This window comes from Rattus rattus, chromosome 17 (genome assembly GCF_011064425.1).
Source record: "Rattus rattus isolate New Zealand chromosome 17, Rrattus_CSIRO_v1, whole genome shotgun sequence".
Taxonomy (NCBI): Eukaryota; Metazoa; Chordata; class Mammalia; order Rodentia; family Muridae; genus Rattus; species Rattus rattus.
The window spans coordinates 1,686,263-1,701,861 of record NC_046170.1 but is presented as its reverse complement, the minus strand read 5'-3'; the positions used below and the strand labels follow the sequence as shown (position 1 = coordinate 1,701,861).

Below are 15,599 nucleotides of genomic sequence, written 5' to 3'. Positions count from 1 at the left end.
GCCCAGGGCAAAATTTTTGCTAAAAATTACACAGATGTATAAAATACGGAGACATGAGAGCATTACAGGAAGTGGTCATGACGTGGAGACATGATGAGGGCGCTTACCAGCAGGCTCACCGAAGACGGAAGAACAGTTTGGGTTGTTGGGAATGTCACGAGGAAGAAGGGAGGACAGAGTCCCGCAATGGACTGGGAACAGAATGGAGTCAACCCAAAGTGAATGTATTGGAACATCATATGAAGTGAGTCTCACTACGTCATGCATGCATGCATACATACATACATCATACATACATACATGCACATACGTGTACTTACCACTTTATGAGTTACCTACAATAACTTTTTCTTGAGATTTTTGTGTGTACTGGCTGGTTTTGTGTGTCAGCTTGACACAAGCTGGAGTTATCACAGAGAAAGGAGCCTCCCTTGAGGAAATGCCTCCATGAGAGCCAGCTGTAAGGCATTTTCTCAATTAGTGATCAAGGGTGGGAGGACACAGCCCATTGTGGGTGGTGCTGTCCCTGGGCTGGTGGTCTTGGGTTCTATAAGAGAGCAAGCTAAGCAAGCCAGGGGAAGCAAGCCAGTAAGAAGCATCCTCCATGGCCTCTGCATCAGCTCCTGCTTCCTGACCTGCTTGAGTTCCTGTCCTGACTTCCTTTGGTGATGAACAGCAATGTGGAAATGTGAGCTGAATAAACCCTTTCCTCCCCAACTTGCTTCTTGGTCGTGATGTTTGTGCAGGAATAGAAACCCTGACTATGACAATGTGTTATTATGTTGTCAGCATCTATATGTGTGTCACGTGTGCACAGGGCCCCCAGACAGAGGAGGATATTGGATTCACTAGAACTGTATGTAGTTAGAGATGATTGTTAGTGGCCCTGTGGATGCTGGGAATTAAAACTAGATCTCTGGAAGGACAAGTGTTTTTCCTACTTAGGTAATTCTACACCTGAAAAGTTTACAAATAAGTCAAAGCACAGAAGTAATAAAGCCCAAAATGAAATGGGAAGGGGGACCCCACAAAATATCAAAATAGTTACTTAGATGCAGTTCAAGAATTAGCCAGGAATTGAGTTGATTTATAGGTCTAGAAAGATGACTCGGAAGTTAAGAACTTAATGCTTTTCCAGAGGTCCTGAGTTCAGTTCCTAGCACCCATGTCAGGTGACTCACAACTGCCTGCAGATCAGCTCCAGGAAGTCTGACCCCTGGCCTTGTGGCACCCACATATGCTGACGTGTACACAACAGTCTTCAGAGGAAAACGTCATCTACAAGACAGAACTCGAGCATCATGGCACATGACTTTACTCACAGCACTCAGGAGGCTGAAGCAGTGTGGTCTAGAGTGACTTCTAGAACAGCCAGAGATACATAAACTGCCTCCAAAAAAGAAAGAAGGGGGAGGGGTTGGGGATTTAGCTCAGTGGTAAAGCGCTTGCCTAGGGAAGCACAAGGCCCTGGGTTCGTTCCCCAGCTCCGAAAAAAAAAGAAAAAAAAAAAAAAAGGGGGGGGAAAGGTCAATCTATAAATAACTTTAAAGATGGCGATGTCACACTGTCTAGGAGGCTTTGTCGGTTCTCAACCCTTAAAGGAGTGACGTTCATGTGTATAATCCTGGTAGTCAGGAGGCGTTGTGCACGACTGAGTTCAGAGTGAGCCTGGACCATATAGGAGAGTCTACTACTCCAAAACCCACCACCACCTGAAAAAGGGTGAAGTTAAACTGAGTCCAGAGAAGTCTAGACTGCAGTCTCATCAGAGGCCACAGAAAAACGCTGCTTACAGGCCCATGCCTCATGGCTTGCTCAGCCTTATACAACCTAAGGCACAGTGGGCTGGGCCCTCCCACGTCAATCACTAACCGAAATACCCATAGACCTGCCAGCAGGCTAATCGGATGGAGGCGTTTTCTCTATTGAGCTCCTCAGATAACTCGAGCTTGTGTCGAGTTGATAAAACAACCAATCAATACAGATAGGGTGCCCATGTCATTCAACGGGACCACAAACAACACGGGGTTTCTGTAAGGTGTGTGAGACTGAAGGCGACTTAACTGGGTCCACCCTCAACAGGTCACTGTTGCTGGAGAAGTGTGAGGGAAGGGAGGCCATCTTGTGAGAGCCCACAGCCAGGCAGTGGCAGAGCATAGGGCATACTGAGGGATGTCTTTGAGAATCTCAAAAGCATGATAGTGATTTTTGTTGCTGTAGTCAGGACATGCCTTAACTCCCTTGTAACCTAGGATAATAGGATTTAATTTAATCCTTGGGGTCTATGGCTTTATCTCCTCAGCCCATACTCTTCTCCAAGGCACCCTAGAAACCACCTATGATCTCATTTTAAAATATTCCTAGCTGAACATGGTCGTGCATGCCTTTAATCCAGTATGCTGTACGGGTGGGGGTGGGGGGTTCCTCTGCATATGTCTGTACCATGTGCGTGCCTGGTACCTTTAGAGGCCCAAAGAAAACAGCAGTGAGTGGCCATGTAAGTGATGGGAATCAAACTGGAGTCCTGTGGAAGAGCAGCAAGTGACTTTACACTGTCATTTCGGTTTTGCTTTGGAGTTAGATTCTCCTACGCTCCAGGCTGTCCTCAGCCGCACTGTTACAGAAGCTGGCTCTTGCCCCCATCTCGAGGGTGTGCTTTGCTCTGTTGCTGTAGTGCAATTCTAAATTCTGTATCCCAAGGTCCAGTTGCCTCAAGATGGGGGAATTCTCACCTACACCAGCTTTTGTTTGCAAACCTTGCTCCTCAATTTAAAACTATTGGTTGAATAAAGATGCCTGCAGCCTGTAGCTGGGCAGAAGAGGGGTAGATGGGGCTTTGGTTCCCAGCCTTGGGGACTGAGGAGAGACCAAAAAGGTAAGGAGACGAGGGAAGAAGGCACCATGGGGTCGATGGATCATGAGAGCATGTCCGTGAGGGCCGGCCAGTTAGAGTAGGAGCGATCCAGGCAGAACACAGCAAGTGGTATCTTGGGATTTTTGACAAGGAAGTAGACAAAAATAGCATCAAGGGTTAATATCTGCCCAGCTCTAGTGCTTTAAGGCTTGTTATAAATATAAAGGCTTTGTGTCTTTTATTTGGGCACTAAATGATCTAGGGTGGGGTAGAAACCCTCAATTAATGCTTACTACAACACAGGTGCCGGGATTACAAGCGTGAATCAACATGTCTGGCTTATAGTGATTTTTAAAAACTCACAAAAGTTGGATCACAGGTATACAAACGCCATTTGCTATTTGTGGCCTTGTGATAAGTGGATGATAAACAGTTACAGGTGAAGGAAATAGAAACCTGTGTGCTTCTTAGTGCTCTTGGAGTTTGCCCAAGCTCCTGGTGTTAGTGGCTCTGCAACTCCATCCCCCATCTTGCTAACTCTGGTAGTATATTTGGTGGTTTCCTGACCCATGCTCCCCAAAAGGGACCATCTGACCAGCTACAGACACCCTGTTTCAGGTCTTCCATAATTTCAATCAGCTAAGGCCAGAGTATATGCGGCTGTCAGCAATCTTGGACCTCTATTAGTGTGCCAGCGCGCCCTCTGGTGGGGTGTTGAAGAACTGCCCAATTTCAATTTCCACATCTTAAAAGGTGCTTCAGTGTTAGGAATTCTCTGGAAATTTATTTCCTTGTAGGTGTTCCTTTAGGAATTCACCCAGCCATTGTTGACAAAATATATTATCAAATGTCCACAATGTAAATAATTCATTTACTGAGTTAGCTCACCCAAGTTATCAGAGACTATAAACTTTTTGGGGAAATCTAAGCCTCCCTAAGTGACAGGTGACATTTGGCCAAGATTAGGCATGTGTATGTCAGACTGGGGGTGTCCTACAAAAGTAAGAAGACCATGGAAGGTCTTGTGGGCATGGTGGTGTTGGCACGGAGCACCAAAGGGAAACTATTTCAGAAGTAGACAGGAGAGGCACTTTGAAGACAGAGGACAAATGGATACCTTGCATCCCTCCCCACTGCCCACCCCCATTTCCACCCCTCTCTCATCAAGCATGAGAGTCTTCAAGCCACAGTCCCTTAAAGTGCCCCCAGGAATATGGGTGTTATCACCACACACCCTTGCACCCTCCCAAGTGGTTAGCTCGGATCAGAACCCTGCATTTTGTTGCCAGTTGTGGCCCCACACTTTCTCTGCCCAGTGGCCTTGAAACAACCCTTTTACTCTCCCCAGGGCTCACAGGTCTCTTTGAGCTGCCCTGCTTAGCTGAGTTTACCCAACAGGTGTCTCTGGAAGACCTGAAGAGCACAAGAGATCCGAGCAAACGGGGCCAAGCATACTCTGAGGGCCCCAGGATGTCTTCAGGATGTCTCCAGCCCGCGCTCTTCTTCCTTCAGTAGGGCTCCCCTTTGCCTCCCCTTCCCACCAACTACCCTTTCTCTAGTCCCTGGATTCAGAGCCTGTCCCCTGTCCTCCCTCCTCCCAACATGAGAAGGTACCTCAGGACTCAGAATCTTAAGCAATTGTTGGAGGGACATTCCTGGTGCTCAAGGGAGAGATGCCTATTGTGATAGAAGGAACCTGGGCTCACAGAAACCACTTCATGGCCACGAGCCTTATGCCTTCCTTGTTCTTAATTTTACCCCTATCACGACACTTAGCATTCATTATGCAAGGCAAAAACTGGCCACAAGGTGGCAGCAACAGGTTAAAAAAACCTTCCCTCAGATGACTACTGCAGCCTGGCAAGAGTCCTGGGAAGAGGAGGACTCTTGCCCGTGCTACACCCGACCTAGAAAGCGAAGCATGCTGATTGGCAAGGTTGACCTGGAATACCAAGACGCCAACTCCCTCCACAGTCCAGCCGCAGCGCTGAGCTAGGCTTGGACACGGGGGCCTCCTAGACTCCTGTGCCGTTCCTTCAGTGGCCCCAGAGTGCTCATAGAGCCCTCGGTAGAATGGCAGAGCCACGTCTGCAAGCACGCACAGGCATAGTTTGATGAGCTGCCAGCATCCGAGGCCAGTGGCAAGGCAGCCAGCCCCTAAGAGCTGGGGAAGAAATCCCAGGGCTTGTGCAGTTGGTATCAACAGCAGGCCATGTGCAGAGGGAACAGAGGAGGAATCGAGCCTGGGGGCCTGCTGGAGCCTGGGGGCAGAAGGAGATAAAGTGGCCATCGAGCCTTAGGTGATGGGTCTTCTGAAAGAAGACCATTTCCCAGAGCCAGACAGACTGCAGCGGAGGCGGGGGTGGGGTGGGGGGAGTGATGGGGGCGATGACGACACTTGGAAATGAAGGAGGAGAGACAGGGCCTCCAGGGAGACAGACACCTGCAGAAGAGTCTGGACATGTCTGTGACAGAGTTCAGTGCAGCTTCATGTGGGACAATAGGAGCTGGCCTAGGGGCTGGCCTTGAGGTGATCGGGAGACTTGGGGTACAGGGAAGACAGGCCCCCTTGGGATTCCTTTGAACACTTTCCATGGGATACAGAAGGAAGGGGGACCCTTGTGAGGGTCCTGCTGGGCTCCTTGTCCACCTCTGCCCTGCCCTGCCCTTGACCATGTCACCCCAGTTCCATTCTCACTTGTATGGGACCATGTCTCCCTCTCAGCCTCAGGTAACCTGGGCAGTGGCAGGACCAGCTGTCCTGTGTGACCAGCCACAATGGAAGGAGTTCTGCATTGTGGGGACAGAACGCGCTGACCCAGTCTGAAGGAGGAAGACTTTAATCCGTGCTTTTGTGTGTGCGTCTGCAGCACACAAGAGTCTATACAAAGGGGACAGGGACTCCTGCTCTGTGGCAGCTCTTGGGCTCTCGGGGCCTCCACTGGACACAGGCAGCTCGAGGTTGAGGCCATGGACAGCAGCTCTGGAGTCTCCAAATGACTTGGTGGGAGGATCACAGCCTTTGGTTTTTCAGGTGTCTGATGGCCTTCTTCACATGCTTGTCTTTGGGGTCTGTGCAGATAAGCCTTCCCTGGACAGTCTCAAACCTGCACAGAGGAAGGCAGTGAGTAAGAGACAGGAAGGCCTTCAGAGCTCGGCAACCAGCCACACCTGCATTGACCTGAACACTGAGCGACCTGGGCATGAGCTGGATGACGTTACATACACCATTAGCGACTCCTTCCTACTGGGACCCCGACTCCATCCCAGCCTCCCTAGGGCCAGGGCTGTAGGGCTGAAAGCCTGGTCTCTCAGAGCACCTTGAGCCTGATGAGTAGAAGTGAGAGAAGAAGTCTCAGGCTGTGTGTTACCCTCTATTCAGTCAGACCCAGAGCAGGAGGGGACGGCATTGCTGCATGCTGGCTCTGTAACCTGGGACGTCCTATCCATCTTGGAGACTCAATTTCACCATCCATAAAGAGGTTGGACCTCCCCCCCCCCGCACTCTCCCCCACCCCCGGCGACTGTGTGAGGTAGGAGAGCTTCCCTGGGTGCCCAATGCTGCTGGCCCAGGGGACCCCAGCTTGCACTTTCCTTCCCTCTTTCCCAGTGGCCTTCCTGTGCCCTCCAAGGCCCACCCACTTACCCCTCTGGGTTCTAGGCATAGGAGCAGGACAGAGGGAGGGATACTCACACGATGGCATCCCTGGGACACTCCACTGAGGTCCTGAACCACATCACCAGCTTCCTGATGGGAATGGCCCCCTTGAAGTACTCCAGGCAGCACTCTCGGCCTACATTGGTGGCTCGAGCTAGAAGAGCGATAGGAAGCAGGTGTCCTGAGGGTCAGGTCACATGCCTGATGTATGCCTGTGTGAGCTGTGCTCCCTGTGTCTGCATGTTTGCATATTCATCCGTGTGTGTCTGCATGTGCAGCTGGCTGGGTCTAGGGACCTCGTTTCAACTTCCCTTTCTAAACTAAATATAAAAATCTTTTCATACATTCTTGGAACCAGTTCTCCATCGTTACGCTGTTCCCTGATGATACATGAAGCCCATTAATGAAACAAATGGTGGCAATTCTGAGAATCATTCATTCTGCATGGTGAGCCCACGCTCAAGGCCACCATGTCCTAACATCTCCAGATGAGATGTGCAGCCGGTGGGGTTCCAAGTGTGTGCTCAGGTCAGGTGCCCCACATCATCCCCATCACCCCCACCATCCCCAGCCCCATCCTTCCTCCTGCAGTGCCCCTGCGGCCACCCCCCTTGTGACCCCTGTAAGAACAGACAGGGTATAGGTCACACAGCTTCTCTGTATGACTGTCTCTGCTGTGGTCTCTGTGCGGGTGGATGAGTGGCTCCTCCCCTGCCTTATCCTGTCTGTGCGCAGCTCTCACCAGCGCTGGCATGCTGCAGAGAAGTCCCCAGAAGAAGGGCAGCCAGGAGCAGCATCTGAAGTGACATCATGGTACCAGAAGTCCAGGCGAAGGTCTTCATGGGCCCTTCTGCTTGTCTTGGTGCCCAGCGTCGAGGTGACCTATTTAACCTCTTCGGAGGTCATCCCACGCCTCCTGTCTCCTCCTATAATCCTTCTAGACTAGAAAAATTCAAAGAATTTGAAATAATTTAGCAGAAGTCCAGCTTGGGAATGTTTGTGGCTTTCCAAAGAATGGTCACTCGACTCAAAAGAGGAGGGGGTCCATGTCTAGGGGAATGACAATGACTTACTTCTCTTTTCAAAGGGAACATTTCTTGGTTCCTCTATTAGCAGGATTCAGGGCCTCAGCCTCAACTCATTTCATCCCTTGTCCTAGTACTGGTGAACTTCCTTTGTGCCTGATGCCCTGTGGAGGCAGGGTGGGGGCCTAAACAGAGATCTTAGGGACTGTGCCAGTCAGGGATCAGGGGTCCAAAAGGTCCACAGGAGGGTGAACAGGTTACAGGGGTTTTCTGTAGAAAAGGCCTAGCTCCATCCATTTCTGAGGAAACCTATTCTTGTGCTTCCCCAGGCTGGCCCTTAGCCCAGGAGGCTAAACTGACTGGGACTTAAGTCACTGTGTACCCACATGTGCTAGAGGACTAGAAAGTGAGAGAGAGAGAGAGAGAGAGAGAGAGAGAGAGAGAGAGAGAGAGAGAGAGAGAGAGAGAGATGCTTACCTCGATGGGAGCTGCATGCTAGAGGCTGCCCTGGAAGCCTGTCCAGCATCGCCAGGCCCCAAGCAGACTTTTAAGAAACCTGTGGTACTTCCAGCAAACCCCGAGACCGTTAACAACAGTGCCCAGAAAGGAGTTCCAGGACGAGTCACTGTGGAGCAAAGCCTGGCTTTAGTGAGAAAAAGAACCGGTTCTAGTGGCTTAGGCCTGGCATCCCAGCGACTAGGAAGGCAGAGATAGAAAGGTTTCAAGTTCGAGGCCAGCCTGAGCTACCAGAGTTCACAGGTGCTAGTGAGCCCTATCACAATGAAGGGAAATGCCACTGCTTTGCTGTGTGACCCAGGACATCTTACAGATAAGGCATGTGCCTCCAGGCCTGGTTTGGCTGTTTGTGTCTTACTCTTTAAATTTTTAATTTATTGATATCTTATTTATTTATTACATTTATGTGCATGGGTGTTTTGCGTGCATGTGTTAGCAGGCACTCTACTAACTGAACCACATCCCAGCTTCTCCTGGCAATCGGCTCTCAGCCAGCAAGAAACCCACACGCAGGCCGAGGGACCCCTTTCTCTTCCCATTTTCCTTCGATTGGGCGCCCCACTCTCTCAGACTAAGAGGCCTTTCCAGGCCAAAGCCATCTCTTCTCTTATTACCTGTCCCCAGGGGTGCAGTACTGTGGCAGGCAGGGCAGTGGAGGCCTGTAGGTGTTTGGGCTTTGATTCTGTCACTCGAGTTCTGGGCCAGGCTTCTCCTTGCCCCTAAGTGACCAGAGGCAGTTTGCAATGACACCCCATCCTCCCTCACCTCCTCTCATGCTATCAGGTCTGGCCCCATATTAACCATTGAACCGCCATTAAATTTTCGCTGGAAGTAACGGTAAGCTGGGTGGTGGTGGCCCATGCCTTTAATCTCAGTACTTGAGGTAGACGCAGGCGGAGCTCTGTGAGTTCGAGGCCAGCTTGGTCTACAGAGTGAGTTCCAGGACAGCCAGGGTTACTCAGAGAAGCCCTGTCTCAGGGGTGGGGGCGGAGGAGTGATATAGGAACAGCAGCCAGTATCCGTTCAGACCAGACTCTTGGGAACAGTGCTCAGAGTATAAGCCCATCAGTCCCGGGGACACTCTTGAGACCAAGAGGAGAAAATCCAGGCATCCTTTCTCCCTGCCAGGACGCTGGCTGTTTCAGGTCCTGAGGCCTGGGCTTTCTCCTACATCATCCAAACTTTCCTGTGGGTTGTGACCTGTGGCATTGTTTCACTGTGACCTAGGGCATCTCGCTAATGCTCCATGCCTCAATTTCATCCCCTGTGGGGGGAAGTCCACATACTTCCCAGGTACCTGGGGTAGCAGAACCGGCAAAGGAGGGCTCTTCCTTTGGCAGGCCATCCTAGCGATCCTCTGCTTCCCTTGGAGTCCTGTGGCTGCCAGATTCCCTGCCCTCCCTACAGCTACAGCTTTTACAAGCCTTTAGCTTGTCTGGCTGCACCCTGGCTCCCCAGGCCAGACTTGCAGCGCTTCAGAGAGGATGCAGGGGAGGCTGACTGTCCTATGGCCACAGAGGTTATATTTGTCTAGCGGTGTCCCAGGTAAAGGCTGGTCTGGTCTGAGAACCAGGTAGGAGGTTGTAACCTGGAGGCAGGAGCCTCATGCTTGAGAAAGAGCTGGGAGGGAGCTGTCTGCTGATCTGTTCCTTATGGGTATCTCTTAACCTCACTGCACCCCTGCTGGCCTCCCCCCCCCCCCGACTGTCACCCTCACCCCTGCATTCTTTTCCCAGTGGCGGCAGAGGCCATCACATGATGCTCTGTGCCAGAGCACAGAAACGGATGATTATGCTGCAATCAACCATTCTGTTGCCAGGGACACAGCCTGGGCACCGCTTTGGAAACTCCCCACATGCACAGCACGCTGAGATCTTTTCTCCAGAAAGACCCAAATCCCCGGTCCTTCTAGAGAAGCAGCTGGGCAGCCAGCAGCAAGAACAGAGTCTGAACAGTGACCTCTTGACTCAAGAAGGGCAGGACAGCAGTTGTCTAGGTGTCCCCTCAGGTCCTGGCAGCCTATCTACTGCTCTTGGGGAGGTTCCCCAGGAAGTGGGGAGGGGGCTACAGGTGAGATAGGCACATTGGAAGGCTGTCTAAGAGGATGTGGCAATTCGAAGGTCTTTGCAGGTAGAATTCCTACCCAGAGAGGCAGGAAGGGCGACTCTATAACCATGGCATAGAATAGGCAGGGGTTCCGAGGGAGCACACACAGAGAGGCAAACTGGGACACCAGCATGAACTCTGAGGGGAAGAGCCCAGTCGCTAGGTCAGAACTGTCCATCCTAGCAAAACTGGTGAATTCGGACAAGAAGAGGGGAGAATCCTGTAGTTCAACACTGTTGGGGAAGCAACATGAAGGGACATTTGTGAGGGGCTTTCCTGCCCAGGGATTATCCACACCAAATCTGCTCCATTACCCCAGCAATGTCGTGGATTCCCTGGGGACCTTCCAAGTGGAATGTTCTAGCATCTTTGGGCATGCCATGTCCAGATCCCTGCACCCCCAGGCGGCCAGACTCACGACCTGTGCTCTGGCTCCCTCTTCTGCCCCCCACCTCTGAACTTCTGCCTCCAGGGAGTCCTTGGGGCAAGACCAGCTAGACTCTAGCTGTTAGTGGCACTGAGACCCCTTCCTATCTTGACCAGCAGGAGCTGGATCAGTGGAATTCTGGGTCTTTCACCCTGAGAGGTCCCTGCTTCTAACCAAGACTCTTCCTAGGCATGGATCTTAAGGCTTGGGATAGTCTTAGGATGCCCAGGTCACAGAGGAGGTAGCTGGGCTGGAAGCTCTTTATCACCTTCAATGGTTTGGGACACTTGTCACATAGCCGGAGTGGAAGGTAGCACAGAAATGTCATCCCAGGGCCTTGTCCAGGGAGTCCTCTATTTTAACACCCAGCATCTTTCCCCATACCTCCCCTCCCCAAGACTCTCAGTGCAGTCGCCTCCCCCCCGTACATCCCCAGCCTCAGCCCTTCCTGCAGCGCCACCTCTTACTACTCAGCTTCCAGTTCATGGACACCCAGGTCTGTTCCTCTTGTCCAAAGCCTTCACATCCACCTCTCCCACTTCCTTACACTCTCGTCTTCTTCGGATCACAGCTTGGACTCCTTCTCGCGTCTTTGACCCCCACCCTACTGTGTTCAGAGGTCACCGAGTCACTATTTTACTTGTCTTCACGTTGCGCTTGTGTGTTGCGTCACCCTCAAAGACTGTGGAATCCGCAAAAAACGAGACCCAGTAGCACCCAGAGAACATAGCAGGTGCTCAATTAAATGCACCGGATGGAAGTAGTGTGTGGTTGGACGGATGGCTGAATGGCTGACAGGTGAGGCAGCAAGTGGATGGGTGAATATGTGGATGAATGGATGTGGATGGAGAGACCATCGATGTATGCACACATACACACATGCACACACGCACACATGCACATGTGCACCCATGCATGGCCACTCACCAGTTTCTGAACTGCAGGCAGGTTCATGCCCAGCTCCTTCGCTTCAGGACAATTATTTATTTTACTTTAACATCTTTTTTTTTAAGATTTATTTATTTATTTTGTATATGAGTACACTGTAGCTGTCTTCTGACACACCAGAAGAGGGAATCGAATTCCATTACAGATGGTTGTGAGCCACCATGTGGTTGCTGGGATTTGAACTCAGGACCTCTGGAAGAGCAGTCGGTGCTCTTAACCACTGAGCCATCTCTCCAGCCCCCTTACTTTAACATCTTTTACTTTATAATTTTCCTATGTAGTACAGGCTGTCTTGAATTCATAACTCTCTAGTCTTAGCTTCCAAAGTGCTGACACTAGAAGGATGCTATGCTATGCCCAGTTTAACAGATTTATTATTATTATTATTATTATTATTATTATTATTATTATTATTATTACTGGACATAGTTTCACTAATGTAGCACAGGTGGCCTTGAAGTCATAATCCTCCTGCCTCAGCTTTCCAAATACTGGGATTCTAGGTGTGAGCTGCCATCTGGAATCTAACTTACTGTGTCAGCGTGTCCCAGCACTCACGGGTCACTCTGGGGTCCCTCTTGTCTTGAAAGAGGCAGAGAATTGAGCTGAATGCTCCTTACGTGAGGAGAGTGGGCACATTCGGGGCAGTTAGGGTGTAGACATGACCCTAGTTCACAGCTTCCTGTGGGTTGTGATGTCTGACGATCTGAGTCGCTTCTGTGGAAGCTGGGGTTACACAGCCTGCCTTCATCCTGTAGAGGTCTCCTTTCTCACACACAGCTTCAGCCCTGACTCAGTTTCTGACAGTAATGGCCAATAACCATTGCAACGGTTACCATCTGCGAGGATCCACACAGCCCCCCACCCCCCTGGGGTAGGGGTCCCCTGAGTCCTTTCCGCCTGTCCCTCTGCTTCATAAAGAACTCTGCTTGACCCACACCCTTCTCCACGACTTCCTACTTCTTCTTTCACTCACGGCACATCGCCTTCTCCCTCGTGTGGTCCACCCTTCCAACTACCACTTCCTCTCCACCCATCTGTGAGGTGATTGTTCCTTGGCAGTGTGGTTGAGGCAAGCTGCTCGATGTGGGCCTCTGAACCATGCAAGGCTACTCCCAGGAAGTGCGGCCACCCAGCAGACACCCTGGGAGGGGCATCACGATTGCTGTCCTGTCCCTCTTCCATCTTTCCATGTTGGTAATTTTGTGACCTTCACCTTTCTATCTGTGCAATGGGCACGATGCTGGACACTCCATCATGGTGCTGTAGGTGAAGGGAGTATGGGAAATTCCTCGTTCCCGGGAAAGGAGCACACTCCTTTCCTGATACTCTATCCCTCTGGGATGTACGTGGGATGGGATTCTCCCCCTGGGCTCCCTAGGGCTCCTTCCTCAGGAGCATACCTGTGTTCCCACAGTGGGTCGGTAGGCACTCAGCAGTGATAGCTCCTGGTGACATCCACCTCAGGACAGCCATAGCATCCTTTGTATTTTCAGATGAAACTCTCCAGGGCACAGGACCAGAAGTTTGCAGGAACCCAAGTCTCTGTTCTAGACTTTGTCCACTGCCCCTTCTAGTGTCACCTCTCCACACCTCTGTCCTTAATGTACACCTACAGCTCCAGACGCTGACCACTGGGACCCTGCTGCCTCTCGCTCATTCACCTGTCTGTCTGTGAGCTCCTCGACCCTGCGCTTTGCCATCTGGCAGCCGCGAGGTCGTCTTGGTAATGGATGGATGCGCTCTTGGAAGGCAGAACGCCATGCCCTCTGCACCCACTCAGCCTCAGGATCCACTCAGCCTCCATCCAGCATCGCTCTCACCTCCCTATCACCATGGAGTCTGAAGCTTTGCCCTTGACTCATCCCTGGCCTGCAGCCCCCACACGTCATCAGACAGAGGCTCTGCTCAGTCACTTGTCCTCACCTCCTCCTCATTCCACTACCTCAATCTTTTCCTTTCCACCCACACAATCCAACCCATGGAACCCACTTCCTCCTGGAAGTTTCTCCTACTGCCACCTACTGGCAGTAGCCTGTATACTGGGCTATTCCTGTATTATCCCAGGAGGCTGAGGAAGGGGGATTGAAAGCTTGGGGCCGGCCTGGGCTACACAGTGAAGATGCTATCTCCTCTCTCCAAAAGCAATCATCACTTAGGGCGGTGGCACACGCCTTTAATCTCGGCACCCAGGAAGTAAAGGCAGGAGGATCTCTGTGAGTTCAAGGCTAGCCTGGTTTACCTAGTGAGTCCCAGGACAGCCAGGACAAGTCTGTCTCAAAAAAAATTACCCATAAAAGGCTCTGTGTGGTTTGGATATATGAAGTGTCTCCCAAAAGGTTTATGTGTTGGTGCTGTAGAAATGGCTCAGAGGTTAAGAGCTTTTATTGCTCTTCCAGAGGTCCCATGTTATCTTATGTAGTTCATAACCACCGCAGACACCTCCTTTTGGGCACTAGGCATACATGTGGTATTCATACACACACACACACACACACACACACACACACACACACACACACACACACGGGGAAAGCACTCAGACACAAACAATAAAATAAATGGACATGGCACTTCGGTTCTGTGCTTACGGCATTTGCTGCCAAGCCTGACAGCCTGTTTGTCCTAGGAACCCGCACGGTCGAAGGTGAGAGCCAATTCCAACAAGACGCCCTGTGAGCTACACAGGAACATGGTGGCACATGCCCCCCCCCATTTTTCATAATTATTAACATTTAAAGAGAAAGGCGATTAGCTCATAAGGGCGCTAACTTCATTCTTAGGTTTATCCACTGATGAAATTGTACTACGTGGGCTGTGAGAAAATGGGACCTGCGTGGTGAGGGGTGGGGAGCCTGTAAAAAATATACCGCCTCACTTCCTCTGGATCCTGCCCTCTGTGAGGCAAGCAACCCTGTTGCACCATGTCCCTCTGTCTTGCTTTTATGACTCAACTCAGACCGGAGTCAACACACTCAAAACATAAGCTGGACTAAGCCCTTCCTACTTATCACACTTCTCCCTGACAGTTGTCACACGGTTAGAAAAGCTGACGACACAGGCTCTCCGTGTCCTCCCGCCTCTGTGTGGCTGGGACTGTCCCTTTCATTTCTGGAGGATGCCTCCGAAATGGTCTGCACTCTAGAAGATGGCAAATCCAGCGTGCTCCTTGCAGCAGCAGAGTTAGGAGCAATGGGTGAGCTGGGTGCCTGACTTGGGGTTCCAGTCTTCCATTAATGGGTGGTGGCACGTCTTAGGGTCAAAGCCACCTCCCTCTGAACCTGCAAGATGAGAGTAATAATAGCAATGACATCAGAAGTCGTCACTGCCTTTTGGTGGCTAAAGTAGGCAAAAAAAGAAGGAAGGAAGGAAAGAAAAACCATCTATATGCTGGTGACTCTGACTTTCACAGACTGCAGAATCGCACATATCCAGCTTCCTACTCAACACACCAAATAGGCATCTCCAATCCCCATGTCCAAAGCTGAGTTCCTGATTCCCTCACCCCCACTTGTGTACCGCCCCTTCCTTCCGGTTGGACGAGCCAGGAGCCCGAGTGCTGTCTTACTGCTTCTTCCTCTCTCCCTACCTTCCATCTGCTAGAGGGCTCTCAGTGCGTCCTTCGCTGAGCCTCAGATGCCATCGCTTCTCCTCTGGATTCCTGCATCCACCTCCCAGACACTTCTGCTACACTTGCTCTACACTCTGTCCCCAGCCTAGTAGCCCAAAAGTCACAACTCTCCTGGTGCCTAAAGGTTCCCCGAGGCTCTGTGCTAACCCGGAACAAGCCTGCAGCCCTCTTGGGCCACTCCCAGCCTCTGGAGTCTTTCCCATCGACCCCAAATGCCCAGACACACTCCCTTCTGGAAGAACCGTCTGCAGATACTCACACACCTTTAGCTCCTTGTTTGGGTGTTCCATGAAGTGCCCCAGTTTCGGGGTGCTCCTGCCCCTCCTTGGCGCTACTTTTTCTGCTGATATTCTGCTACGGATGCTTTCAAGTCTGCTGCTTGTCACCTGTTTGCCAGCTGCACCCCGACCACGTTACCACCGGGCTAAAATGTG

At 51.2% G+C, this 15,599-nt stretch overlaps 1 protein-coding gene across 1 annotated transcript; it reads right to left on the bottom strand.

Moving 5' to 3' along the window:
* Positions 1-5,678: 5,678 nt before the first annotated feature.
* Positions 5,679-15,535, bottom strand: Ccl17 (C-C motif chemokine ligand 17). The gene is made up of 4 exons (XM_032887923.1): positions 15,429-15,535; positions 7,255-7,454; positions 6,549-6,666; positions 5,679-5,961 (listed from the first exon to the last, which is right to left on the bottom strand). Exons 2-4 carry the CDS (start codon positions 7,352-7,354, stop codon positions 5,868-5,870), a joined length of 312 nt encoding a protein of 103 aa, XP_032743814.1. The 5' UTR covers positions 7,355-7,454; positions 15,429-15,535; the 3' UTR covers positions 5,679-5,867.
* Positions 15,536-15,599: the final 64 nt, after the last annotated feature.